The sequence below is a fragment of the Hemiscyllium ocellatum genome, chromosome 21 (assembly GCF_020745735.1).
Source record: "Hemiscyllium ocellatum isolate sHemOce1 chromosome 21, sHemOce1.pat.X.cur, whole genome shotgun sequence".
In the NCBI taxonomy this organism is placed as follows: Eukaryota; Metazoa; Chordata; class Chondrichthyes; order Orectolobiformes; family Hemiscylliidae; genus Hemiscyllium; species Hemiscyllium ocellatum.
Genome location: NC_083421.1, coordinates 26,400,954 through 26,427,842, shown reverse-complemented (window position 1 = coordinate 26,427,842; position 26,889 = coordinate 26,400,954). Strand labels below are relative to the sequence as shown.

General features: G+C 43.3%; 1 protein-coding gene across 1 annotated transcript; it reads left to right on the top strand.

The window, feature by feature from the left end:
- The first annotated feature begins 1,744 nt into the window (after positions 1-1,744).
- On the top strand, positions 1,745-26,536 carry paxx (PAXX non-homologous end joining factor). The gene is made up of 8 exons (XM_060841008.1): positions 1,745-1,780; positions 4,478-4,607; positions 11,067-11,127; positions 12,689-12,738; positions 15,855-16,045; positions 20,174-20,242; positions 23,735-23,831; positions 25,386-26,536. Exons 2-8 carry the CDS (start codon positions 4,492-4,494, stop codon positions 25,444-25,446), a joined length of 645 nt encoding a protein of 214 aa, XP_060696991.1. The 5' UTR covers positions 1,745-1,780; positions 4,478-4,491; the 3' UTR covers positions 25,447-26,536.
- Positions 26,537-26,889: the final 353 nt, after the last annotated feature.

Below are 26,889 nucleotides of genomic sequence, written 5' to 3'. Positions count from 1 at the left end.
GAAACCTTATCAAAGGCCTTACTAAAATCCATATAGACCATGTCTACCACCCTGCCCTCATCAACCTTCCTGGTCATTTCATCAAAGAACTCTAAACAAATTTGTGAGGCATGATCTCCGCCGCACGAAGCCATGCTGACTACTCCTAATCAACCCCTCAAATGTATGTATATCTTACATCTCAGAGTATTCTCAAGTAGCTTACCCACCGCAGATATGAAGCTTACTGGTCTATAGTTCCCAGGTTTTTTTTTTGCGACCCTCCTTGGAATGAGGGCACAACATTCACTACTCTCCAGTCTCCTGGGGTCTCACCCATGGTTAATGATGATGCAAAAATATCAGCTCGGGCCCCCACAATTTATTCATTAGCCTCTTTCAGTGTTCTTGGATATATCTGGTCAGTACTAAGAGCTTTATCCACCTTTATACATTCTAATACATTCAACAATTCCTCCACTGTGAAATTGATTATCCCCAAAATGTGACCACTAACTTCCTCAAGTTCCCAAGTCTTCATGTCTTTCTCCACAGTAAACACAGAGGAGAAATAGTCATTGGGGACCTCACCCATCTCCTGTGGTTCTACACATGCATGCCCACTTTGGTCCTTGAGGGGTCTTAGTCTCTCTCTAGTTATTCTTTTTCCATTAGTATACTTAACTAACCTCTTTGGATTCACTCTAATCTTCTCAGCCAAGGCTATCTCATGCCCCCTTTTTGCCCTCCTGATTTCCTTCGTTAGTAAACTCCTGTATCCCCTGTATACCTCCAGGGATTCCCTTGATCCCAGCTGCCCGTACCTGAGCCAAACCTCCTTTTTTCTAGTCAAAGCCCCAATATCTCTTGTCATCCAGGGTTCCCTATTCCTATCAACCTCGCCTTTTACCCTCACGGGAACATCTAGACCTTGACCTGCAGCTATCTCACTTGTAAAGGCATCCCACTTGCCAGGGTCCCTTTGCCTGCAAACAAACTACTCCAACCAACCCCTGCAAGCTCCGCCTTATTCCATCAAAATTTGCCTTACTCCAATTTAGAAATCGAACCTGTGGACCAATTATGTTCCACCCTATAACTATATTAAAATTAATAGAACTGTTGTCACTGGCCACAAATGCTCCCCCAGTATTACCTCCGTCACCTGTCCTGCCCTATTTGCCAAGAGTAGGTCGAGTTTTGCCCCTTCCCGTGTAGGAACCGCTACATACTACTTCAGGTAACTTTTCTGAATGCTCTAAACAAATTCCACCCCAACTAAGCCTTTAACGTTCTGGCAGTCCCAGTCTATGTTAGGAAAATTAAAATCCCCTACTATGACAACCCTATTGCTCCTGCAAGGCTCCCCAATCTCCCTGCATATTTTTGAGCAAGATTACAGACTGGAAATAATCCAAATGATTCATCTTTCAACAAACCACTGTATATGTCAAAACTAATTAAAGTGGGCCAGTAGGCGGATGAAAAAGAGAAAAATAAATGACAGCAGCTTGCATGTATGTGATATATTTGACATAGGGAAAGGTCCCATAAAAAGGAAAGTATATGTGGAATGAACAGGAGAGTGGAATTAGAGCGAATAGGGTAATGACTTGTTTCTGTGTTCCTGCTGCATTGTCACAGCCTTGAGTCATCATGACCAGTTGGAACGAGAGTACTCCCATTACACTAGATGGTGCTGTCAGAGAAAAGTCTCAAACTTTTCTCGGAGTGTTTTCTTTTGCTTCCATTTTTTCTTGTTGTTGTTTGCCCAGCCAGCGCTTCCCTGCTGCAGGAGAAGGTGGGTTTCAGTGAGTGGGAGACCCAGCGCTCCCAGTGGAGTGGGAGAGCTACTGCTCCCTGACCATCTGCACTGGACCCAGTGTTAACCAGACTGTTTACACAGGGCAGACAGAAAAGGACATTCTCAAAAGCACTTTAAAACAATTGTTGTCCATTCTGAAAAACTGAACATCAGTTTTGTAATTGTCAGGAGTAGATCAATACTTTCCACAGCATTTAAAATGTTATACATACTGTTATACAGTATTAACTATTAATGTTATAATATTTAAACATCGAGTATTTATTAATGATCTTAAAAGGGTTTGGTTTTCCAGTAAGCTGTATAACATTGTTTTTGTTATTCCTGTCTTATTTTGTTATGCGAGATTACAGTGTTTTACTGTCACTGTGATATCTGTTGTCATTCATTTTTTTTAGAGTCATAGAGATGTACAGCATGGATACAGACCCTTCGGTCCAACCTGTCCATGCCGACCAGATATCCTAACCCAATCTAGTCCCATCTGCCAGCTCCCGGCCCATATCCCTCCAAACCCTTCCTATTCATACACCCATCCAAATGCCTCTTAAAACGTTGTAATTGTACCAGCCTCCACCACTTCCTCTGGCAGCTCATTCCATACTTGTATCCCCGTTTTGTGCTACCTTGCATTTATGTAGTGCCTCTTACATTCTCAGGACATCCCAGTGCACATGATGGTCACACACAATAATGAGGTAAACAAGCAGCTCTGGGTATTGGATCAGGGATAAATATTGACCAAGACACTGGTAATCCTGCCCGCTCAGCTCTTACATCTAAATGGTGGGTTTGACATTGAATTTGAAAGGCAGCATCTCTGGTGGTGCAGTTTTCCCTCAGTAATACAGTGGGAGAGTTAGAGGAGTTACAGTGAGACATGAAGTCACAATTCATGATTCAGAGGCAAAGATGGTCTTCACCGAGTCTACCACCTTATTGAGAATACGAAAGCCAGTGGAGATACAAAGACAGAAAATGCTGGAGAAACTCTTTATTGTCAATATTTGTCAGTATTAACCATTGCTACTTCTGATACAGTATGAATGCTAGCGTGTTTACTGTACTCTCTATGTGATCTGGTTGTTTTAGAAAAATACTACACTGTGTTATGGTGTACAGGATGTAACCAGCAATGTACATTGGTGAGATTGTTATTGTGGAATACAGGATGTGACTAGCAATGTACGTTCCTGTGTTTGTAATTATGGAAACTGAGAATCCTATAGCAAGAAAACCATTCAGTCTGTTATGTCTGTGCTGGCCCTCTGAAAGGACTAATTAATTCTACACTGAGTTTCCCCATGTAGTTAGTAGTTTGTAATTAGTAGTTTGTAGTTAGTGGCTGAGTGGTTAGCACTGCTCCCTCTCAGCACCAGGGACCCAGGTTCAATTCCAGCCTCGGGTGACCATCTGCGTGGAGTTTGCACATTCTCCCTGTGTCTGCAAGGGTTTTCTATCTCAGTCCAAGGATGTGTAGGAGTTAGGTGGATCGGCCATGCTAAATTGTTAATAGTGTCCTGTTATGTGCAGGCTCGGTGGGTTAGCTGTGGGAAATGCAGGGTTCGGGTAAGGGGGTGAGTCTGGATGGGATACTATTCAGAGGTTTGGTGTGTACCTAATGGGCTGCATGGCCTGCTTGTACACTGTAGGGATCTAATGATTCTCAAGTTTACTTTTTTGAATGTAACTATGAAATCTCCTTCCACAACCTTTGTAGTTAGTCTGTTGCAGATTTTAATGGCTCATTGTGAGCTACGAAAGGAAACAGTTTCTCCTGGTGTCCTTTCCAAGCACCTTTTGACATCCTGTTAGGTTTACCCAGTCACTTCCCAAAGGGAAACAATCCTGGTTTCTTCAATCTCTCCACATGTCTGAATTTCCACAGACCCAAGTACAATCCTGGAGGACCACTTCTGTACCTGCTTTGAAACCTTGACATCCTTCCTAAAATGTGGTACCCAGAACTGCACACAGTACTGCAGTGAATTGTGCAGGTTTAATGTGATTTTGGGTTCAGTGGCCTTACTCATGTAACAAAGTGCCCATATACTTTCCTCACTGCCTTGTTGATTTGCCCTGCCACTTTTAAGTTCTTATGTATATCCAGCCCACTAGCTCCTTGTGTTGCTTTACCCTCTTTAAAATATTTCCATCATACTACCCCCTCCTTGTTTCTCTCAAAATAACACCCAGCTACAAAAATCTGCTGTGGATGTTAATAAATAATGTACATTACAGTATGTATTATGTAAATATTTACTGTCTATTATGTTTTGTCTTTTGTACCTCATGTACATTATGTGCACTGTATTATCTGCTTTAGGTCCAATTGTTACAGTTAGCTCAGTTGGCTGGACAGCTGGTTTGCAATATAGAATGATGCCAACAGCATGGGTTTAGTTCCCACACTGACTGAGGTCACCACAAAGGTCCTGCCCTCTGCCCTTCACTTAGGCTTGGTTGACCCACAGGTTAAACCACCACCAGTCTCTCTCTAATGAGCCTACGGTCCTTTTGTGCTTTGCCTCTTATTTGCTGCATCTAGGAGTCAATGCTGTTCCAGTCTGCATTTGGTCTGGCATTTACTAAGCATTATCGTACATGCTGCCTTTTCATGTTTGTCTGTGACTGTACTGACTGTTCTTTATCATTTCTGCACTTATTTTGAAGAGCATCTCTGGAAGATGGAAGCAGAGCAGCGGCCGTCCTCCATCGGGTCTCTGCTCATCCACACTCTCCCTCAAAGCCGCCAAAAATACCTTTGCTACACCCGGCCTGGTCATGAGAAATTCAACTTGTGGTAAGGTCAAGACAGACAAGAAAACTATTTCAGGGAAAAGATTGTGAAGGCTGCACTGGGGATGTGCAGGCCTTGTTACAGTCCCATTGTCAGCTCCTCATCTTTGAGCCTGTCTCTGGGAAGTTATTTTTGATTTGATTTATTATTGTCATATGTACTTAGGTACAGTGAAAAGTTTTGTTTTGCGTACATTAAGGTAATAGAACAGAGAGGATACAGTATTACGGCTGCAGAGAAGGCACACAAAGAGCGAGATCAACATTAAATTTAAAAATCGAGAGGCCCACTCAGAAGTCTAATAACAGTGGGGAAGAAGTTGTTCTTCATAGAATCATAGAAACCCTACAGTGTGGAGGCAGGCCATACGGTCCATTGAGTCCACGCCAACCCTCCAGACCCACCCCCCATCCTTTCCCTGTAATCCTGCCTTTCCCATGGCTAATCCCCCAAGCCTACACATCCCCAGCCACTATGGGCAGTTTAGTATTGCCGATCCACCTAACCTCACACCTTTGGACTGGATCTGTTGGTGCCTGTGATTAAGCTTTTGTATCTTTTGCCTGACAGAAACATTTGGAAGAGATTATCACCGGGGTGGAAGGGGTATTTGATTATGTTGGCTGCCTTAAAGCAATGTTACAATCCAGTTCTGGAGTCACGTCCTGCTCCGAGTACAACAGTGTGCTACTCACTGCTGGTGCCTTCAAACACCAATTGAATTCAGCACAATGTGTGGTACAACACAGGTAATATCAGGTCAGATTTTAAAGGCATGAAGCCTTTGTACAGCACATTAAAAAAAAATGTTTTAGAAAACAGGTACATCCCAGAATACCTGGTTTCAAAACTCACCTCCCAACCCAAAACACCAAAAATTCTAACGATGTTCCGGTGCTTCTACCTCTAATAACAAAAATAAGCAACAGCTCCAATGCCCTCACTAACTATTACCTCAGATTGTCGGCAGCTATTCACTTCAGAAACCTGAATGACCTGCAACTTCAGTAACTTTAAGTGACAGCAATTAGCAGTGATAGGAAATATATACATTGTGCTTTACGTTACACATATTCTAAATATGGTATAATGACCTACTTTCAGCACACGTTATAATTTCAAAATTTGGAACAACTTGAGAATAGAGTTCAATGGCAAAAAGGATAGAGACAGATTTCTGGAGAATATAGGTACATTGGTGGGATTGGCTTAGAATCAGACAGTACAGAAAAGGCCTTTTGGTCCATGCAATCTGTATAGCCAAAGAGCATATGACTGCCTACAGTAGTTACAGTAGTTATACTTCCCATACTTGACCCATCGCCTTGAGTGTTGAAGCTCTCAGATTCAAGTGCTCATCCAAGTAGTTTTTAAAGATTGCGAGATTTCTCCCTTCAATCACCCTCCCAGACAGTGCACTCCCCGCCCCCCCCCACCTTTGGTTGATAACGCTTTCCTTAAGATCTTCTCTAAAACTCTTGCCTTTCACTTTAAAATTCTTCCCCGTTGTAACTGACCCTTAAAGGGGAAAGCTGCTTTTTATTCACCTTGTCCTTGGCCCTCATAATCTTTTATAACTCCATCAACCTTCTCTGCTCTGAAGAAAAGAACCTGAGTTTATCCGGCCTCTCTTCCTCGCTGAAATACTCCGTCCCAGCCAGTCTCCTTTTCACCCCCCTCCAGTGCAATCATATCCTTCCTAGAGTGTAGTGACCACAATTGCACAAATTGGCCCAACCTGTGTAGCTCCAAAATGATCTCCCTGCTGTTATAAACTATGACACGACTGACAAAGGCAAGTGTCCAATATGCCTTTTTAACCGCCTCACCAACCTACCCTGTCACCTGGGATCTGTGGACAAGCACCCCAAGATCCTTCTGTTCCTCCGTAGCTTCCTAGTCTCCTGCTATTCACGGAGTAATTTCTTGCCTTGTCCCTTCTTCCAAAGTGCAGAGATATACAGTGAAGGATGAAGTGATTCATTTTGACAGAAACCAGAAAGGAGAGGGAACCTAAGTCAATGGCACAATATTGAGGTAGCACTTTACCTGAGCAGAGACCCTATGAATATGTAAGTCTTTGATGATGACAGGTCAAATATATTCTGTTTAAAAGGATATGATTCCTGGTTAGCCTCCAGCTTTTTTTTTATTGATATATTTGTGGGATGTGGATTTTGCTGGCTGGTCCAGCATTTATTGCCTGTCCTTAGTGGCCCTTGAGAAGGTGGGGGTGAGCTGCCTTCTTGAACCGCTGCAGTCCACCTGCTGTGGGTTTACCCACAATGCCATTAGGGAGGGAGTTCCAGGATTTTGACCCAGCGACAATGAAGGAACGGTGATATATTTCCAGGCTGGAGAAGTGTGACCAATTCTGGGCACCACAAGTTAGGGAAAGATGTCCCAAGGCCTCAGAAACAGTGAAGAGGAGACTTCCCAGGGCATACCCAGCGTTGAAAGACGTTAAAATCAGTCACATTAAATAATCAGAAAAGCTGGGATTGTTCTCCTCAGAACATAAAAGGTTATGTTGGTGGCACGGTGGCACAGTGGTTAGCACTGCTGCCTCACAGCGCCAGAGACCCGGGTTCAATTCCCGCCTCAGGTGACTGACTGTGTGGAGTTTGCACGTTCTCCCCGTGTCTGTGTGGGTTTCCTCCGGGTGCTCCGTTTTCCTCCCACAGTCCAAAGATGTGTGGGTCAGGTGAATTGGCCATGCTAAATTGCCCGTAGTGTTAGGTAAGGGGTAAATGTAGGGGTATGGGTGGGTTGCGCTTCGGCAGGTCGGTGTGGACTTGTTGGGCCGAAGTTTCCACCACTGTAAGTAATCTAATCTAATCTAATCAAATGTTCAAACTAATGTGTGAGTTTTGCTGAATAAGTCAGAGAAAGTATTTTTCAGTAATACTAGGATTGGAACCAAAGAACACAGATGTAAGTGAACTGGCAAAAGAATCAGAAGTGAAATGCAGAAAGCATAGGATGCAATATTTGAAAGGGATGGTGAAAGCAGATTAAATAGTAATTTTCAAAAAGATAATACATTAAAAGAAAATATTTACAGGACTATGTTTACAGGTAGGTTAATAACAATGACTACAGATGCTGGAAACCAGATTCTGGATTAGTGGTGCTGGAAGAGCACGGCAGTTCAGGCAACATCTGTTGCAGGAGAGAGAAACTAATTGGATAACACTTTGAAAGAGCTAGCATAATTCATTGGTAAAATGGCCTCCCTCCCATAATGCAATAGCAGCTCCCACAGTAACTCACTCATACCTAATGTAAAAAATAATTCTGAAATGGAGTAATGTAGAAATTAAACTCTGTAATGCCGATTTTAATTTTCAAACCTCTGGACTCCGTGCAGGAAATTCAGACTGCCTTTTCTATATCTGGACACCTGGTAATATTATTAGTTTAATGAATTTAATAATTTGCAGGTAACATTTTTTAAAAAATGATATTGCCAAATCCAAGGTCTTCTGTAGCTTTCCCAGATTTTAAGGAACACAGACTTGCAGTATTCTCTCAACCTAGATATTTGAGGGTGTTGATTTATCACTTCATGCTGGGGGTTAACCACAAGAGAGCAGCAGTGACTTTCTTTGTGCTGTTCTGTGTCAGAAAGGGCCTGCAAATAATTGTACATGAGCCACCTACGAAGATTTGACATTGTTTCAGAACCCTATGCGAGCATCGGTATGTTTACAATGACTATTTAAGGAGTTTAATGCATGATCATGGGGGCTCTGTAAATTTGACACACTTTCAAGAGTTTTACCATGTTCAGAATCCATCTGTGAAGATTGACACACTTTCTAAAATCCCCACTGCCCTGTAAGGTATTGACAGTTCAGGGCTTTCTGCAAACATTGACACATAGTCTGCAAGCGCTGGCCTAGTTTGAACAACTCTCACTAAAACTTCCAACTGTGATCCAAAAGTAAGCACCGTTATTACCGCAGATCTAACAGTATCGGGGAAAGAAAAAGTTAAAATTTCAGACCTGTAACCTTTCTGATATGTGACTTGGAGGTGCTGGTATTGGACTAGGGTGAACAACGTTAAAAAAATCACACAACACCAGGTTATAGTCCAACAGGTTTATTTGGAAGTACTAGCTTTTGAAGCGCCGCTCCTTCATCAGGTGGTCACAAAGCTAATGCCTCCAAATAAACCTGTTCGACTATAACCTGGTGTTGTGTGATTTTTAACCTTTCTGATACACGTTTTTTAAAAATATTTCCTTTCCTTTCTGTGCTTTGTATCTTAATGAACTTTTTATTATTTTACCATGTGCTTGATTTAACTTTACTTGACCCTCCTCCTCATTTCTTTATTTATTTCTCAACTCTCAAACTGCATTGCTATTATTCCCTATTGCCCTCCTGAATCACTCCTTTCCTTGTCTTGCGATTATCAGCTTGCAATTCAAGTCAGTTCCAGTGCCAGAAAAGTTTGGGCTGACATGAACTCGAGTTAACTGTGAACATTGTTGCAAGGAATTCTGGCCCAAGTTATTATTTTTCTGTGTGCAGTGGCTGACATTGTGAAAATCATAAAATAACTACTTTTATGTCTGTGTTTACAACAACAACAACATACTGAGTCATAGATTATACAGCACAGAAACAGACCGTTTGGTCCAACCGGTCCACGCCAAACATAATTCCACATTAAGCTAGTCCCACCTGCCTGCGCTTGGCCCATATCTCTCCAAATATTTCTTATTCATGTACTTATCTTTTAAATGTAACTGTATTCACATCTCCCATTTCCTCTGGAAGTTCATTCCACATACGAATCACTCTGTGTCAAACAAAATTGCCCTTTTTTATTACATCTTTCTCTTCTCACCTTAAAAATATGCCCCCTAGTCTTGAAATCTCCCACCCTAAAGAAAAGGTGTTCACCTTACCAATGCCCCTTTTGTATAAACCTCTATAAGGCCACCTCTCAACCTTTCACACTCCAATGTAAAAAGTACCAGCCTATCCAGCCTCTCCTCATGATCCAAATGCTCTGTTCCTGGCAATATCCTGGTAAATCTCTTCTGAACCCTCTCAAGCTTAATAATCTTCCTATAACAGGACAACCAAAGCTGACACAGTACTCCAGAAAAGGCCTCACCAACATCCTATAAAACCTCAACATAGCATCGAAAATAATAGAAAAACATCTTGATCTTATTTCAGTAGAGTTATGAAATCTTGATGTCCGCCTGTCCAGGAGAAGGAGCTATCTGTTCAAATATTGGCATTAGTGCAGTGTTGCAGGGTAGCCCAGACCTGAATAATCTATTTTTTCTCAGATCTGGATTCTAACTGAGAAGCTACAGTGCTACCAATTAATCTAAGCATCAATGGGCTCAGGCACACTCTCTTTGGATCTCCAGAGTTGTCAGGAGAACCTATTACTCTGAGCTGCTTACTGAATGGTCTCCCTCAGTTGAAAGGGCTCCTCTGTGCTAAGAACACAAGAAATAGGAGTAACGGTAGACCATTCGGCCCATCAAGCCTGCTCCATCATTTGGTATGTTTGTGAATCATCTTGGGCTTCAACTCCATTTTTCTAACCACTCCCTAGATCCCTCAGTACCCTGAGGGACACCAAACCTCTGTCTGTCTTGGCCTTAAATATTTCCAACACTGGTGTGTTGCAACCCTCTGGGTTGGGAATTCCAATGATTTACAACACTTTGTGTCAAGGAATTTATTCTGATCTCATTTCTAAATAATCAGTTTCCTATTGTGTGACTGTGTCCCTGGTGTTTCCTGACCAATGGGAACAATCTCTACCTTATCATGCCAGAATCTTGTACGACTCAGTGAGATCGCTTATCGTTGTTTCAACTCCAGAGAATATCAACCAAACTGACTCGATCTGTCATCATTGGCTGACCCTTCATTCGAGGGACAATTATGTGAACCCTCGCTGTATCACCTCCATTCCTTTTGTATGGAGACCAGATCTGATCGCAGAATTCCAGATGGGGTCTCAAAGAAGCAAGACTTCTTTGTCATTTTGCAGTGAACACCAACGTGCCACTATCTCTCCAAACATGCTGTACCTGGAATTGAACTTTCTGCATCAGATACACAAATCTGATTGAATATAAAGGCCTTTTTGAAATATATTCTATTTCTGCCTCCTTACAAACAAACTTGTTTTCATCTATTAAGATCCAGCAGGGTTTTCTGAGACTAAATGGAATTACGGAGTAGTTCATTGTTATATGATAATTCAAGGATGAGGTGAGGAAAACTGCACTGGGTGTACAGGGAGCAAGCGATCTATAGTGTTGGAGTTTTGTGAAGTGTACATTGCAACGAAACACTGACTAGAAAGGTATATGACCGGACTGTGTCTTCCTGTGTTTGATAAACTGAGTTAATCCTCTTGCATGTGTGACTCTCTGAGAGAAAGTACTGATGGCAACTATCTCCATTTCCTTCGCAGTGTTACGAATGTTGTGGATGTTTGGACCACAGGTTTCAGTCCACAAAAACTAGAGGAACATGTGAGTACCAGGGCTGTTAATTTTGTTTTAATAGTGTGTTGTCCTGCTGTTTACAGCTGGTCATATGTCTTTTGCAATGAAAAATCTTGCATAAGTTCCTATTTACAAACCTTATTTTCTCTTGTCAATATTTTGGAGCGTGTTTTTACACTGACGTTTCCTTTTTTAAACGTGTTCTGTAAATTGTCAGTGTAGTACCAGGTCATGAACACCAGATGGCCTTATCAAGCAGGCGTCTGAAGTTTTGTTTTATTTCCTAATCGCCCTGTTCCGAGTTTCTAGCCCACACCTCTGGAGCAGCTGGGACTTGAACCCAGCCTGCTGGGCCAATGATAGGGTCTTTTACCACTGTATCACAAGGTTCTCCACTGAGACCTGCATGTTCTGTAATTGGCATGTTTCGCTTCCTCTAACTCTTCTCTTGCCAGATTTTACTCCTCAAACTTTGCTGATAACATGCCAATCGCTAGTAAAAGCTGTAACCTACCATCATTAATGCTGTCAGGTATTACGAACAAGTGAGGAGAGTCTCAATTCATCACCAAGACAGTTTGCTGTCTCTGAGAGACAGATTCTGTTGACTTAGCAATGATCCTGTGATCGGGGACTTAGTGTCACAGAGATGCACAGCACAGAGACAGACCCTCTGGTCCACTTCATCCACACCAACCAGATATCATAAATTAATGTTGTTCCGTTTGCCAGCACTTGGCCCATATCCCACTAAACCTGACAGATTCTGTTGTGGATTGTTGCTGTCATGGTCCTGAAACTTTGGAATCTTTGTCCTAACTGGACTTATTCGTCCCTGTTCTCTGCTTGGTTACTCTCCATGGTAACATGGTAGGGTTTGAGAACCTCCATTGTGGGCTGTTTAATGTTTCATAGTAATAGAAGCAGATGTAGACCATTTGTCCCGTCGAGCCTACTCTGCCATTCATTAAGATCATGGCTGATCTATCTGGTGTATGTGGAGGAATGTTGACACTCTTAGAATCCCTACAGTGTGGGAGCAGGCCGTTCGGCACATCGAGTCCACACCGACCCTCCAAAGAACATCCCAATCCCACCCATCCTATCCCTGTAATCTTGCATTTCCCACGGCTAATCCACCTCGCCTGCATATCCCTGGACACTACAGTGCAATGTAAACATGGCCAGTCCACCTAACCAGCACATCTTTGGACTGTGGGAGGAAACCGGAGCACCCGGAGGAAACCCACACAGACACAGGGAGAATGTGCAAGCACCATGCTGCATACTTTTGCTTTAGCCTGATATGTTCTCCTCTTCATTCGCTGTCTGCTGGTGTTTTGCCTGCCCCGAAGAATTCTATCAGCAGGGATGGGGGTATGAGGTGCATGTGCTGACTGCAGTCCTCCTCCCACATCCCTGCGCTGACTGATGTTCGGGGGTTTGACTGCTTTCCCACTTTCCTCCTCCCAGTTCAATCTGGCTTCGCGCCCTGCTGCAAGATTCATCAGCGTTCCTCTTCACTGTCATCAAACTCAATTATGGGCATGGGAAAAGGACAGTATTCACTTTCTTTTTTCCCTTGCAGAAATCCACGCATGGCGTGAAAAGCTGCGAAGAATACAACTCCAGGACCAGGTTTGTAACCATCAGCCATCAGGGGGAGAGGGAGAGTTGATGAAGAAATAGGAAAATAGGATCAGGGGTAGGTCTGTCAGACCGTTGACCCTGCCCTCCCATTCAGTTGGCTCATGGCTAATCTGTATCTGAACTCTTTTTTGCTATTCTCAGCTCTGTATCTCTTGATGCACTCATCTAACACAAATCCTTCATTCTCAGTCCTCACAGTTCCAGGAAACACAAGCTTTTGAGAGAGAGAGAGAGAGAGTTTCAGACTTCTACTCATTGTTTTGTGAAGAATTGCTTCTGGATCTTGCTCCTGAATGGCTCACTGTAATTTACCAGCTCTGCTCTGCACTTTTGATTTCCCTCCAGTACAGAAAGCAGTCTCTCAACAACAAGGAGGTGGTCCAATTGCATGGAGGTTAGCACTGCTGCCTCACAGCACCAGGGACCAGGGTTCGATTCCACTCTCGAGTGACTGTCTGTATGGAGTTTGCACATTCTCCCCGTGTCTGCGTGGGTTCCTCTGGGTGCTCCAGTTTCCTTCTACGGTTCAAAGATGTGCAGGTTAGGTGAATTGGCCATGCTTAATAGCCAATAGTGGCCAGGGATGTGGCAGGCTAGGTGGATTAGCTGTGGGGAATGCAGGGTTATAGAGATAGGTGCTGACTCAATGGGTTGAACTGCCTCTTTCTGCACTGTAATGATTCCATAACTGTCCTTTTAACATTCTGACACTTCAATCAAATCACCAGAGTATCCTGTGGCCTGTCCTGAAGTCCTGTGGACAGAGGGACAGGATTAACTGTGGGCTTTGGTTGCCTGCCTACCCTGAAAGATGTAACCTCTGAAGTATAGCCCTCCCTCAGTATGGCCTCATCGGCTTTGATTATACACTCATGTTTCTGGAGCCTTAAATCCGTGTCCTCCTGGGTCTGAGGTGAGAGTTCTACCAGCTGGGATCTGCTAGCATCTAAACATGCCAACTGCTGTCAGCCACAAACCACATGCAGGGCTGCTGGTGCTCGGCTATACAAAGTGACAAGGCAGAGGAGAATGAGCGGACAAGGAATTAAAAATGAAGAGGAGCAAACCGTTAGAGATGTAGAAACAAGCCGCGGATGCACTGTGAAACTCAGAAAACTGCTTTGTAAAACAGAGAGCTTTTCCTGTCTGCTGGTGAGGTAGAACCAATGAGCAGGAGTCACACTGCAGACTGAGGTATTTACTCAAACAATAAAGAATTGACAGCGTCTCGATGCCTGCAGAGGGATGTGAAACGTATGTGACCCGACCTGTTGAGACTGGATATGCTGGGGCTTCTTTCACTGGCGTGTAGGAGGTTGAGGAGTGACCTTATAGAGGTTATAAAATCATGAGGGGCATGGATAAAGTGAATAGGAGGTGTCTTTTCCCTAGAGTAGGGGATTTCGAGACTAGGGGGCATATTTTTTCAGGTGAGAGGAGAAAGATTTAAAAATGAAGGACAATTTTGTTTTGCATTGAGTTGGTTCATGTCTGGAATGAACTTTCAGAGAAAGTGCTAGATGTAGTAAAATGTTTAAAAGACATTTGGATAAGTGCTTGAATAAGAAATGTTTGGAGGGATATGGGTCAAGAGCAGGCAGGTGGGACTGGTTTAGTTTGAGATTATGGTTGGGGTATGGTTGAGGTTGAACCGAAGGGTCTGTTTCTGTTCTGTATGACTCTATGAGACACTGATCCTTATTAACCTGCTGGGTGGTTTTCCCTCTTGCTTTGGCCCCTCCTCTCAACAACCCCCTGTTGGATTACAGGTAGGGATGGGCTAGGTGTTGGGGTGTGTACCAAAGCCTAATAAATAGGGTGTCCACTGTGCCCAGATAGGGGGCCAGCTGTGCTCACATCAGGAGCAGCCTGGCCTAAGAACCGAAGTGGAGCCTACGATTTCTATCAAGATTAGAGTGGTGCTGGAAAAGCACAGCAGGTCAGGCAGCACCCGAGGAGCAGGAGTATCAATTTTCCTACTATTCAGATGTTGCCTGACATGCTGTGCTTTTCCAGCACCACTCTAATCTTGACTCTGATTTCCAGCATCTGCAGTCCTCACTTTTGCCCACGATTTCTTTTCAAGCCCCTAGTTACATCTACCTGATCCCAGACACAGTGCAGCTCCTCCCAGGGGCTCCAACTCCTACAGTGGTAGCTCAATGAGTGCTGACAAAGCCACTGACTGGAAAGGCTTCAAAACCAATAGACAACTTGGCCTTGTCCTGTGGACAACCATACGTTCAGCTGGATTGCGATCAGGAGTGAGAACTTGTGCTGGATTCTATCTTCTTCATTGAGAGAAACCACACTTCATGCCAATAGCCCAATTGCTATCCCCATTGCAGCTCTCACAGCACTTAATCGAATCATTCCTGATATCCATCAGGAATGGGAAGGGAGCCGTGGAGATGCGAGTTCTTCAGTCCTGCTCAGCTAGGCTGCTAAATGGTGTCTGTTGAGAAACCACATGAAAAGGTACAGATGGTACTCCTCTACATCAACTACGTGCTCTGCTGTCAGAAGTTAATAGTAGGGACCAGAATGCTACCATTCCAATGTGGATAGCATTGGAATCTACAATTAAAGAAGTCTTAGCAATCCATGTAGTAAAGAATCACACGATTGGAACAAGGCAACATTAATGAAAGGGAAATCTAGCCCAACAAATGGAACAGTTGATTGAGGATGTAAGAAGAGAGTAGATGAAGGGAGACATGTAGATGTAAGGAATACGAATTTCCAAAGGACATTTGGTAAGAGGCCACTCTAAACTGTCAGTACACAGGATAAGTGTTCGTGGAGTTGGGGCTAATACATTACCGTGGATAGTGAATAGGAGGCAGAGGTTAGAGTTTGGGATAAATGGGCCCTTCAAGTTTGTGATTGGATTCCTCAGCCATTCACAAAAGGACTTCAACAAAGAGGCAGAAAATACTATATCTTAAGTTTGTTAATGAAACAAAGCTTGTTTGGTATGCAAACTGTGAGGAGAACACACAGGATGGACAGAGGTGATGTCTAAATGTGTGGGCTTCAGGGTGGTGGGGGGGCGGGATGTTGTGAATCAATGTTACAGCTAACATTCACTGCCTCTTCCACAGGGATGCGTTTGAGAAGGGCGCTATCAGCCTCACGGTTCTTGACAACATCGCCATACTGAAGCTGAGCCAAGATGACCAGGGGCTAACCTTTGACCTCTACAAGCTGTCCCTTTCTGAGGCTAAGGCAGAGATCCAGTCAGTCATGTTTCACCTGGTGGATCAAGTACATCATTTACAAGACCAACTCAAAGGTGCCCAGGGCATTACTGATGGGGACAGAAAAGGGACAAGTATCTGAAAAAACTCCCAAAAAAACTTTCTTTTTTTAGGGGTTGCAGACATAGTTCATTTGGCCAGTAGCAAAGTCTTAGCTCAACACAACCTTTTAAAAAGATGTTAGCATTGTTTAAAAAAAATTTGCTCGCAGTTTATGCTCAATCTGCCTATAATTCTGTAAACTAGCTGGCACCAATTGCTTGTCTGCCAATTTGATCTAAAATTGCTTGTTATTCATTTTTAATTCTCCTTCCCCTCCTGTTGCACTGACCAGCTAATGATCCATTTATTCCTCTTTATTTATTCCTCAAGCGATTGTCCTACTCCCTGGTCCTTACCATTACCTTCTGGTAGCAGCATATGTAGTTAATGTAGAGGAGTACCATCTGTGTCTTTCCTTGTGGTCTTTCAACAAGCACCATTTAGCAGACTAGCAAGCAGGACTGAAGAACTCGCATCTCTACAGCTCCTTTCCCATTCTTAAGGCATCCTGCAGTACTTTCCAACCAATATCAAAGAATCCCTACAATGTGGAAACAGGCTATCTGACCCAAAAAGTCCACACCAACCCTCCAAAGAGCAACTCACCCAGATCTACTCCCCTACCCTATTACTGTACATTTACCCCTGACTAATGCACCTAACCTACACATCCCTGAACACTATGGGCAATTTAGCATGGCCAGTTCACCCAACCTACGCATGTATCTTTGGGAGGAACCCGGAGCACCCAGAGGAAACCCACGCAGACATGGGGAGAATGTGTAAACTTCACACAGACAGCCGCTTGAGGCAAGGTCAGAGGTCTCGGGATCAGTGAGGCGAGAGTGCTAACCATTGAGCCGCCGTGCTGCTAAATATGTTCGGGATATGATAACAGGATACTCAGAAGTTCATTTCGGCAGAGTCAGCACGGCTTAATGAAAGGGATATTGACTTTGACAAATTTATCAGAGTTTTGCTTTAGACACAGCTAGCAAAATAGATAAGGGGAGCCAGTATACTGTGTACTTAGATCTCGCATTCAGCAAGGTACAAAATAAGTGGTTTTATATAAAATGAAGGCTCCTGGGATTGGGGGTAAAATATTAGTAAACATTAGTTAATGAGCAGAAAACAGGAATAAACATTTTTGAGTTTACAAACATTAGCTGGAGAGATGCCACAAGGATCAGTACTAGAGTCTCAGCAATTTGCAATATGTGTATTAATGAATTAGACAAAGAGACCAACGTACAAGATAATTGGCAGTGTTGCAACTTACAGTTTTCCTTTATAGTTCTATACATTTAAGGGCTGGTTTTCCATAGTAATGAGAGTTGGTTCAGAAAGGGAGAAAACAGACTGGTCTTTGACTTGAACTATGAAATACAAATAAGCAGTGTTAGAAGACAGACTGACTCCCAAATCAATAAGTGGATGACCAGCTACAGAACAATGATGACCAACTAGATAACCTGTTTGTTAAGTTTCTAGTTATTGGATAAACAATGTGTAGGACACTGAGCGAACTACTTTCTTTTCTTGAAAATAGTTTTTTTTCTGACATTGTTTATGTCAACCTGGGAGGGGGTAATTCCATTTGAAGTCTCATCCCAAACACATTAGCTTCAACGGTGCAGCACATTCCCTTTGGATACATGGTTACAAGGAGACCAAGGCTGGGAACTGAGTATTCCAGGATTTGCAGCGTTTCCAAAAGATAGACTGAATGGAAAAGGAAGAAAAGTATTCCTGATAGTAAATGATAACATAACAACAATAGTTTTTTGTTTGATTTTAGCTTAGAATTGAATTGCGCAAAGTAAAAATACGAAACTTAAAAAAAGCAAGGCTAATTACTTCAGTATGAAGGAAGCAAAGGCTAAAATGATTGAATAAATGGTATGGTAATAAACAGTGGGAAACATTTAATTAAATGATTCAAAACATTCAACAAAAATACATTCTGTTAAAAAAAAATTCAGTGAGGAGACTCCATCTGTGACATACGAGAGAAATTAAAGATATTAGATTCAAATAGCAGTAAACTCAACAATTAGAGAGATCAAGAAGCCAATAAAGAAGAGCAACTGAAGAGTTAGCTAATAAGGGAAATATTGAAAAAAAGAATCAATTACCCAATGATATAAAAATGAAATGTACAAGCTTTTACAAGTGAACAGAAAGGAAAAGAGTGCTAAAGTAAACATTGATTTCTTTGAAGCAGAGACATGAAAAATTACTGTGGAGTTGAAGAAATGGTAGAGATGTTAAACAAATAGTTTGCGTCTGTCTCCATTATGGATGATACAAGTTAGATGCTAGAAATAGAGGGTATCCAAGGAGCAAATTAAAGTGCAGAACTTAATTCACAGGGAAAATGTGTTGGAGCAATTGAAGGGACTAAAATGTAATCAATCCCTAGGAGCTTACATCTGAGCATTCTAAACGAAGTAACTGCAGAGATCGGGTTATACTGGATACGATTTTCTAAAGCTTCCTCGATCTTAGAGCAGTTGGAAGTTAGCAAACAGGTCACTGATCATTAAGGAGGGGAGGTGAAAAGCAGGAGATCTACATTGGTCATCAGAATAAAAACCGAAAGAACTGCGGAAGCTGTAGATTGGAAACAAAAACAGAAGTTGCTGGAAAAGCTCAGCAGGTCTGTGAAGAAAAATCAGAGTTAACGTTCAGGGTCAGCGGACCTGAAACATTAAATTTGATTTCTCTCCACAGATGCTGCCAGACCTGTTGAGCTCTTCCAGCAACTTCTGTTTGCGTTATTGGTCATCAGAAAATTGCAAAAATCTACAACTGATGAAAGTTTGAACGAAGTAGTTAGAACCTCATAGTGTAATCAGATAGAATTGACTAGGTTTGTGAAAGAGGAGCTGTTTTTGGCAAGAAGGATGAAAGGTGATTTGATAGAAACATACAAGGGCATTTCGGCAAGTGAGGGAATCTGAAGTTTGGCATCACAACCTCAGACTAATGGGATAATCATTTAGGACTCACTTAGAGCAGTAGATGTTGTTTACATGGACTTTAGTAAAGCTTTTGATAAGGTTCCACATGGTGGACATTGAGTGAAGTTACATCATGGGGGCTTCAGAGTGAGTTTGCCAATAGATACAAAATTGACTTGATATTGGAGACAGAGGGTAATGGTGGAGGATTGTTTTTCAGACTGGAAGCCTGCGACCAGGGACTGGGCCCACTGTTATTTGTCATAATAATTTGGACAAGAATTTAGGAGGTGTGATTGGTAAGTTTGCCGATGACACCAAAATTGGTGCTATAGTGGACAGCAAGGAAGGTTATCTAAGATTACAAAGAGATGTTGATCAATTGGGTCAGTGGACTGAGGAATGGCAAATGGAGTTTAATTTTGATAAATGTGAGGTTTTGCATTTTGGTAAAGCAAATAAATGCATGACATATACAATTAATGGTTGGACCCTGGATAGTGCAATACAGAGAGACCTAGGGGTTCAGGTACATAATTCTCTGAAATTTGCATCACAGGTAGACAGGGTGGTTAATAAGGCATTTAGCACACTTGCCTTCATTGCTCAGACCTTTGTGTACAGGGGCTGGACATCATGTTGAGGTTGTACAGGGTGTTAGTGAGGCCTCTTCTGGAGTACTGTGTCCTGTTCTGGTTGCCCTGTTTTAGGAAACGTATTATTAAATTGGAGAGGTTATTGTTGGGAATGGAGGGTCTAAGTTATAAGGAGAAGCTGGATAGGCTGGGACCTGTCTCACTGGAGCATAGGAAGTTGAAGGGTGATCTTCCAGAGGTTTATAAACCATGAGGGGCATAGATAGGGGTATTTTCTCTAAGGTGGGAGAGTTCAAAACTAGGGGGCATATTTTTAAGTTGACAGGAAAAAGATTTAAAAAGGACATGGGGGCAATTTTTTTTACACAACATGTAAGTGGAATGAACCACCAGAGGAAGTAGTGGATGTAGGTACAGTTTTAACATTTAAGACATTTGGCTGGTTTGAGCAAATCAGAACGGTGAGACAATGATGTTAATGATTATTGGGTGAGTCGCCTCCCTGACGAATAATGCCCTGATACATGTGTAAGAATATAACTCATCTTTCTCCCCACAGCCTCAGAGGAAAGTAACATTTTAAAACTTGATAAGACAATGGAGAGGACACAGAGGATGTTTCTAGCAGGTAAGACCAGTCATGAAGCTTTGATCTTTACGGGTGCTAAAAGTTGGTTTGTGGTTCCTGCACTTTCCCTCAGGACCCATCTCTATCTTTCCCTTTTCCTTGTTCCTTTCAACCACACGGCTTCAGTGATGGGAAGCAAATCAACAGGGGGAAGCCCCTCTGGATCTGCTATAGTAGCCTAGATAAATGCCCATGCTTTTCTCTACAATTATCCAGTTGTCTCGATGTGTTTTAACAATTACTTCTTTCACTCGGCCTCCTGAAATCATTGCTCCATGGTAAGGATAAATTCCGCAAACAGTGCGGATCTCTCTAGTAACTTGTCAAACTGGCGAACATTGATGGTTGAGCCTAGGTTTAAAAATAGAGAAAGACACAAATACATTAATTCCACAACCGTGGGATGCCACAAAATGGTTTGCAGTCAGTTAGCAACTTCTGAAATGTAGGTGCAGTTGTAATGTAGAAAATACAACAGTTAATTTGTACACAGCAGACTCCCACAAACCACAATGTGACAATGGCTGGGTGACCTGTTCAAAGATGTTACTTGAATGATAAATGTTGACCAGGGCTGAAGGTCGAACTCAATTACTCCTCTTCTTCATATATCGTACAGGATCAGTTATGGCAAACTGAGATGGCAAACTGGCCCTCAGTTTTTTGAATACTCATCCATGGTAAGGGCATCACTGGCAAGGCTGTTGCTAATTGCCCTGACAGGGTAGTGGTGAGCTGCCTTCTTGAATTGCTGCAACTCACATGGTGTGGGTATATCTGCAGTGCTGTTAGGGAGAGAGTTACAAGAGTTTCACCAACTAGCAGCGACTATTAGCTGCCTCTCTCACTCTCTCCTCCCTCCCTCCCACTGCCTCACCCTCACCACTACCCCCCTCATCCCACTGCCTCACCCTCACCACTACTCCGCCCCCGCTTCACCCTCGGATTCCTTTACTTTGAGCTCTCACTCACTCTTGGCTCCTCCCTCTGATCTGTCTCACTGTTTATTCTATGTATGGCTTCATGTCTGGTGGCTGTTGTTTTATTCAGTGCTCCATCCGCGCACTGTTCAAACATTCCAGTGAATCATTGCTCAGTCTGAGTTAGAAAAACTGCATTGGTCAGAGCATTCAGTATTTCAGTGCAGTGGAAAGGGAATCTGACAAAGAGATCATCAAAACGGAACATTTTTACACCTTCTTTCACAGAATATAAGCTAGCTAGGTCATTTGTTGCTCATCTCTAACTGCCTTTATACTGCTAGTTACCTTCTTTCTCAAAACCCCTGTAAGTCTATGTGGTATAGGTTCTCCCATAGTAGTGTTAGGAAGGCGCTTCCAGGATTTTGAAGGAAATGATATTGTTCCATTTGACTGAAAGTACAGATTCGCATAAAAAGATTACCTCTATTAATATTGCTGGGTAGATTGAGAAAATTGGGCCTGATTGATAGTTTTATGTTGGTACGATAACAATTTTTTTTTCTGTGATCACTTTTGGCAATAGTTCATAGTTTACTTGCACAAGATATAAAGGTGTCAAGCACTTGCATCTCAATTAGTAATACTTCTGCTGGATGATTGAGACTTTATAAAGTTGTAGCAACATCAATGTTTTAAAGATAGTCATGAATAGGTGCTTTTTACAGCAGTTCCATTATGCCCAATTTACTGTAGAGTTATTGGTTATGTGCAGAGTGTATGGCAGCAGCATGGATATGGAGGTGCCATGGGTTAGCATGGAGGCTCTGAGAGGCAGGTTAGTGGGCGGCACGGTGGCACAGTGGTTAGCACTGCTGCCTCACAGCGCCAGAGACCCGGGTTCAATTCCCGCCTCAGGCGACTGACTGTGTGGAGTTTGCATATTCTCCCCGTGTCTGCGTGGGTTTCCTCCGGGTGCTCCGGTTTCCTCCCACAATCCAAAGATGTGCAGGTTAGGTGAATTGGCCATGCTAAATTGCTCGTAGTGTTAGATAAACGGATAAATGTAGGTGGGTGGGTTACGCTTCGGCGGGTCGGTGTGGACTTGTTGGGCCGTAGGGCCTGTTTCCACACTGTAAGTAATCTAATCTAATCTAAAAAAGTGGGCTGTGTGAGCTAGATTGGAGAGGGTATGACAACTTCAAGGGCCTAAAACGCAAGTCAACTGAGTAGATTTTTGAGGAAATTAAGGTATGCCATTTAAATAGAATGGTGTGGCTCTTGGCTGTTTCTGTGGCCAGAGAGTCAATTCCAGAAATTCAGTCCCGACCCCATCCCAGACCTTTCTACCAAAGCAGATCCGCGAAGTCAGACAATGTGCCAACTTGAGCTTCCCCTTGTCTGAGCAGTGAAAACCCTGCCCAAGGGGCATGAAGTTTAAGGCAGAGAAGAATGGGGGGATACATTGTTCTAGGATGAATCATGGAAGATATTGAATTAAAATGAAATAGTGTGGTTTTCAAGGAGCAGGGAAGGAAACCTGAAACCTGTCCAAATGCATGTTTTGAGAGATCTGCTAGAAAGACTTATTGGATCTTTGGAGTCATAAGCAAGAGTACGAAAAGCTGGGCAGCCAAATATAAGTGTTCTAAAACATTACTGAGGTTTCAGCTAGAATATTGCAGTTTGTTCTGGGTACAAACATTAATCGGTAGATGAAGGCCTTGGAGAGGGAGCTGAGGAAATATAGAATCTCTACAGAGTGGAAACAGGCCATTCAGCCCACTGAGTCCAAACTGACACTCTGAACAGCATCCCACTCAGACATAAGCCTCTGCCCTAACCCCCATGACCCCACATTTCTCATGGCTAATCCACCTAGCCTGCACATCCCTGGACACTGTGGGCAATTTCCCATGACCAATCCACGCAACCTGTACATCTTTGGACTGTGGGAGGAAACTGGAGCACCTGGAGGAAACTCACCCAGACACAGGGAAAACATGCAAACTCCACAAAGACAGTCACCCAAGGATGGAATCGAACCCAGATCCCTGGCACTGTGAGGCAGCAGTGCTAACCACTGAGCCACTCAAATGGGAACAGGGATAAGAACTTTTACTTACATGAGAAAATTACAGAGGCTGGGGCTGCTCACCTAAGCAGAGTTTGAGAGAAGATTTGATGGAGGTATTCAAAATCATGAATTATTTTGATTAAACCAACTTGGGCAACTTGTTTGCAGTGGCAGGCAACACCTTAACTAGAGGACACTGATTTAAGATAATGTACGAAAGAACCTGAGGTAATGAGGGGAATTTTTTAAAAATACAGTGACTTGGGATGATGACCTGCAATGCACAGAAGCACAGTGGAAGCAGATTCAACAATAGCTCTCAAAAGGGGATTCATGACAAGTGGAAAGGAAAGAAATTCAAGAGCTCCAAGAGAAGAACTGTGAGGCAATTCAGTAATTCCAGTACTGGCAAAACACAAAGTCATTGCTGAATTGCCTCCAGTGCTTAATCATTCGAACATCCCATGATTGAAATCTGTTGCTGTTTGCTTGTAGAGTATGATTCCAAGAGGAAGGGAAATGGACCTGAATCTTCACCAGTCTCCAAGAAGAGGCTCGCAGGAGAGTCCCTGATAAATCCAGGCAGCAAGAGGTAGTGTCATCTTCTGATGATTAATGTTCCACCAGCTTTGTGGGTGCAGTGTGATATCAAATGTGAGGCCATCCACTGTGCAATATGGGACCTTCCACTGTGGGATGTGGGTCTGTCCACTGTGCAAAATTGGACCATTCACTGAGCTCTATGGGGCCATTCACTGAGCTATATGGGGCCATTCACTGTGCGATATGGGGCCATTCACAGTGCGATATGGGGCCATTCACTGTGTGATATGGGGCCATTCACTGTGCGATATGGGGCCATTCACTGTGCGATACGGGGCCATTCACTGTGCGATACGGGGCCATTCACTGTGCGATATGGGGCCATTCACGGTGCGATATGGAGCCATTCACTGTGCGATACGGGGCCATTCACAGTGCGATACGGGGCCATTCACTGTGCGATATGGGGCCGTCCACTGTGAGATACGGGGCCGTCCACTGTGAGATACGGGACTGTTCACTGTGTGATATGGGGCCATTCACTGTGTGATATGGGGCCATTCACTGTGCGATATGGAGCCATTCACTGTGTGATATGGAGCCATTCACTGTATGTTATGGGGCCGTTCACTGTGCAATACGGGACCGTTCACTGTGTGATATGGGGCCGTCCATTGTGCGATACGGGACCGTCCACTGTGCGACAAGGGACTGTTCATTGTGCACTGTGGGGCCGTTCAATGTGCACTATGGGATATTCATTTCGATAAGACGCTGTCTGTTGTGTAATATACAAGGCCAGGTCCGAGCAACACACCCTCCATTTCTCACTTTTTATTTTCATAGAATCTCTCCAGTTTGTTGGTCTGAATGGCCTGTTTGCAATTTAAACTGCCTCTCCAAAGAGCATCCCACCCTATCCCTGTAACTCTGCATTTCCCATAACCAATGTACCTAACCTACACATCTTTAGACTGTGGGAAGTAACCAGAGCACCTGGAGGAAACCCACACAGACACAGGGAGAATATGAAAACTTCACACAGATTGTCACCTGCGGCTGGAATTGAACCTGTGTCCCTGGAGCAGTGAGGCAGCAGTGCTTTGCTCATATTAGTGTTTATCATCACCGTACAGATGTTGAGCATTTCTTCCTGGGAGGAGGGAGGGAGGGAGGGATCCATTTTGCAGCGCATTTCCTCCAGCGTATTCAACTGTAACTTTAATAATGGCTTCAGCTGAGTAGCCACCGCAGACTATAGCTACAGCTGAAGCCAGCCACAAGGGAGGATCATCTAATCCTGCCCCTGTCAGGTTCTATAAACCTTGATGCCTCAGGGCCTGAAAGCTTTGAGCTAGATCCATTAGCTCAGTACCAATAGGAGACAGGTCACTCTTACACCATGCCTGAGGAGGACAATGGAGCCCATCTCTGAATTCACCTACAGATCGTGCCCTTGCATTTATATAGCACCTTTCCTGATTGCAGAAGCTGAAGTACTTATAAAGCATAGCTGCTGCTGCTTAGTGGGTGCTTTCTGCACAATAAAAGATTGTATTCCCTTTGTGACTGATACATCCTATCTCTTCCCTCTTCTTTATAGAACAAAGGCTCCCACTGGAGTGAGTTTTGAAGACAACAGCCTCAATGACAGCGATGAGTGAAGCATCTGGTCGAGTTCAACATGGATTAACTAGAAATATTTACAGGGGAAGTGTGATTTTTACCATAATTTATTTCTTTTAGGCAATGATAGATGTGAACTTTTTAAAAGGAAATGCTATCTCTGTTTGTTTAACAAACAACAATAATATGAAGTATTTATATGGCTTTTTAAAGTAAAAGGAACATTGTTCCATTGTGTGTAGTGCACTCTGCATTTGGTATGGTTTACACAAGCTCTCTAAGGCAGAAGTGGGTACTGCAGATGTTGGAGATTAGAGTCAATATTAGAGTGGTGCTGGAAAAGTGCAGCAGATCAGATAGCATCCGAGAAGCAGGAGAATTGACGTTTCAGGCAAAAGCCCTTCATCAGGAATCCTGATGAAGGGCTTTGCCCGAAACATTGATTTTCCTGCACAAAGGGCTCTAAGTTTAGTGACAGTATAAAATGGACAAAACAAGATTTTCCATTTTCCGTTATGGAAACAACATCCACAATTCATCGACTGCAGTACAGAGAGAAAGGTTTGCGTTCCCTTTTGCTTCTTTCACTATTTTCACTGGGGTGTAAGAGGTTGAGGGGGTGGTCTTATAGAAGTTTATCTGTGCCATTCATGATTTCATAATGTCAGTAACAAAGATCTTTTCCCTAGGGAGGGGGAGTTCAAAACTAGGTGGCATATTTTTAAGGTGAGAGGGGAAAGATTTTAAAACACATGAGGGGGAAATACTTTTTTTTAAACATGTCGAGTAGTTTGTTTGTGGAATAAACTTCCAGAGGAAGTTATGATGTCAAAAGACATTTGGGTAAGTACATGAATAGGAAATGTTTGGAGGGATTTGGCTAAGTGCAGGCAGGTGGGACTAGTTTAGTTTGGGATTATGGTTGGCATGGACTGGTTGGACCAAAGGGTCTATTTCCATGCTGTATGACTATTACTTTCATAACCTTAGGATATCCTGAAGAGCTGAAAGTGTGTATTTTAAGCTTGGCTGGCCCTCAGGATCAAGATTAGAGTGGTGCTGGAAAAGCACAGTAGGTCAGGCAGCATCTGAGGAGCGGGAAAATTGACGTTTCGGGCAGGGGCCCTTCATCAGGAATGAGGCTAGGAACCTCGGGAGTGGAGAGATAAATGGGAGGGGGTGGGGCTGGGGAGAAGGTAGTTGAGAGTGCAATAGGTGAATGGGAGTGGGAATGAAGGTGATAAATCGGTGAGGAGGGTGGAGTGGGTAGGTGGGAAGGAAGATTGATAGGTAGGACAGGTCATGAGGATGGTGCTGAGCTGGAAGGTTGGAACTGGGGTGAGGTGGGGGGGGGCGCGGGGAGGGGAAATGAGGAAACAGGTGAAATCTACATTGATGCCCTGGGGTTGAAGGGTCCTGAGGTGAAAGATGAGGCGTTCTTCCTCCAGGCATCGGGTAGTGAGAGAGCGGCAGTGGAGGAG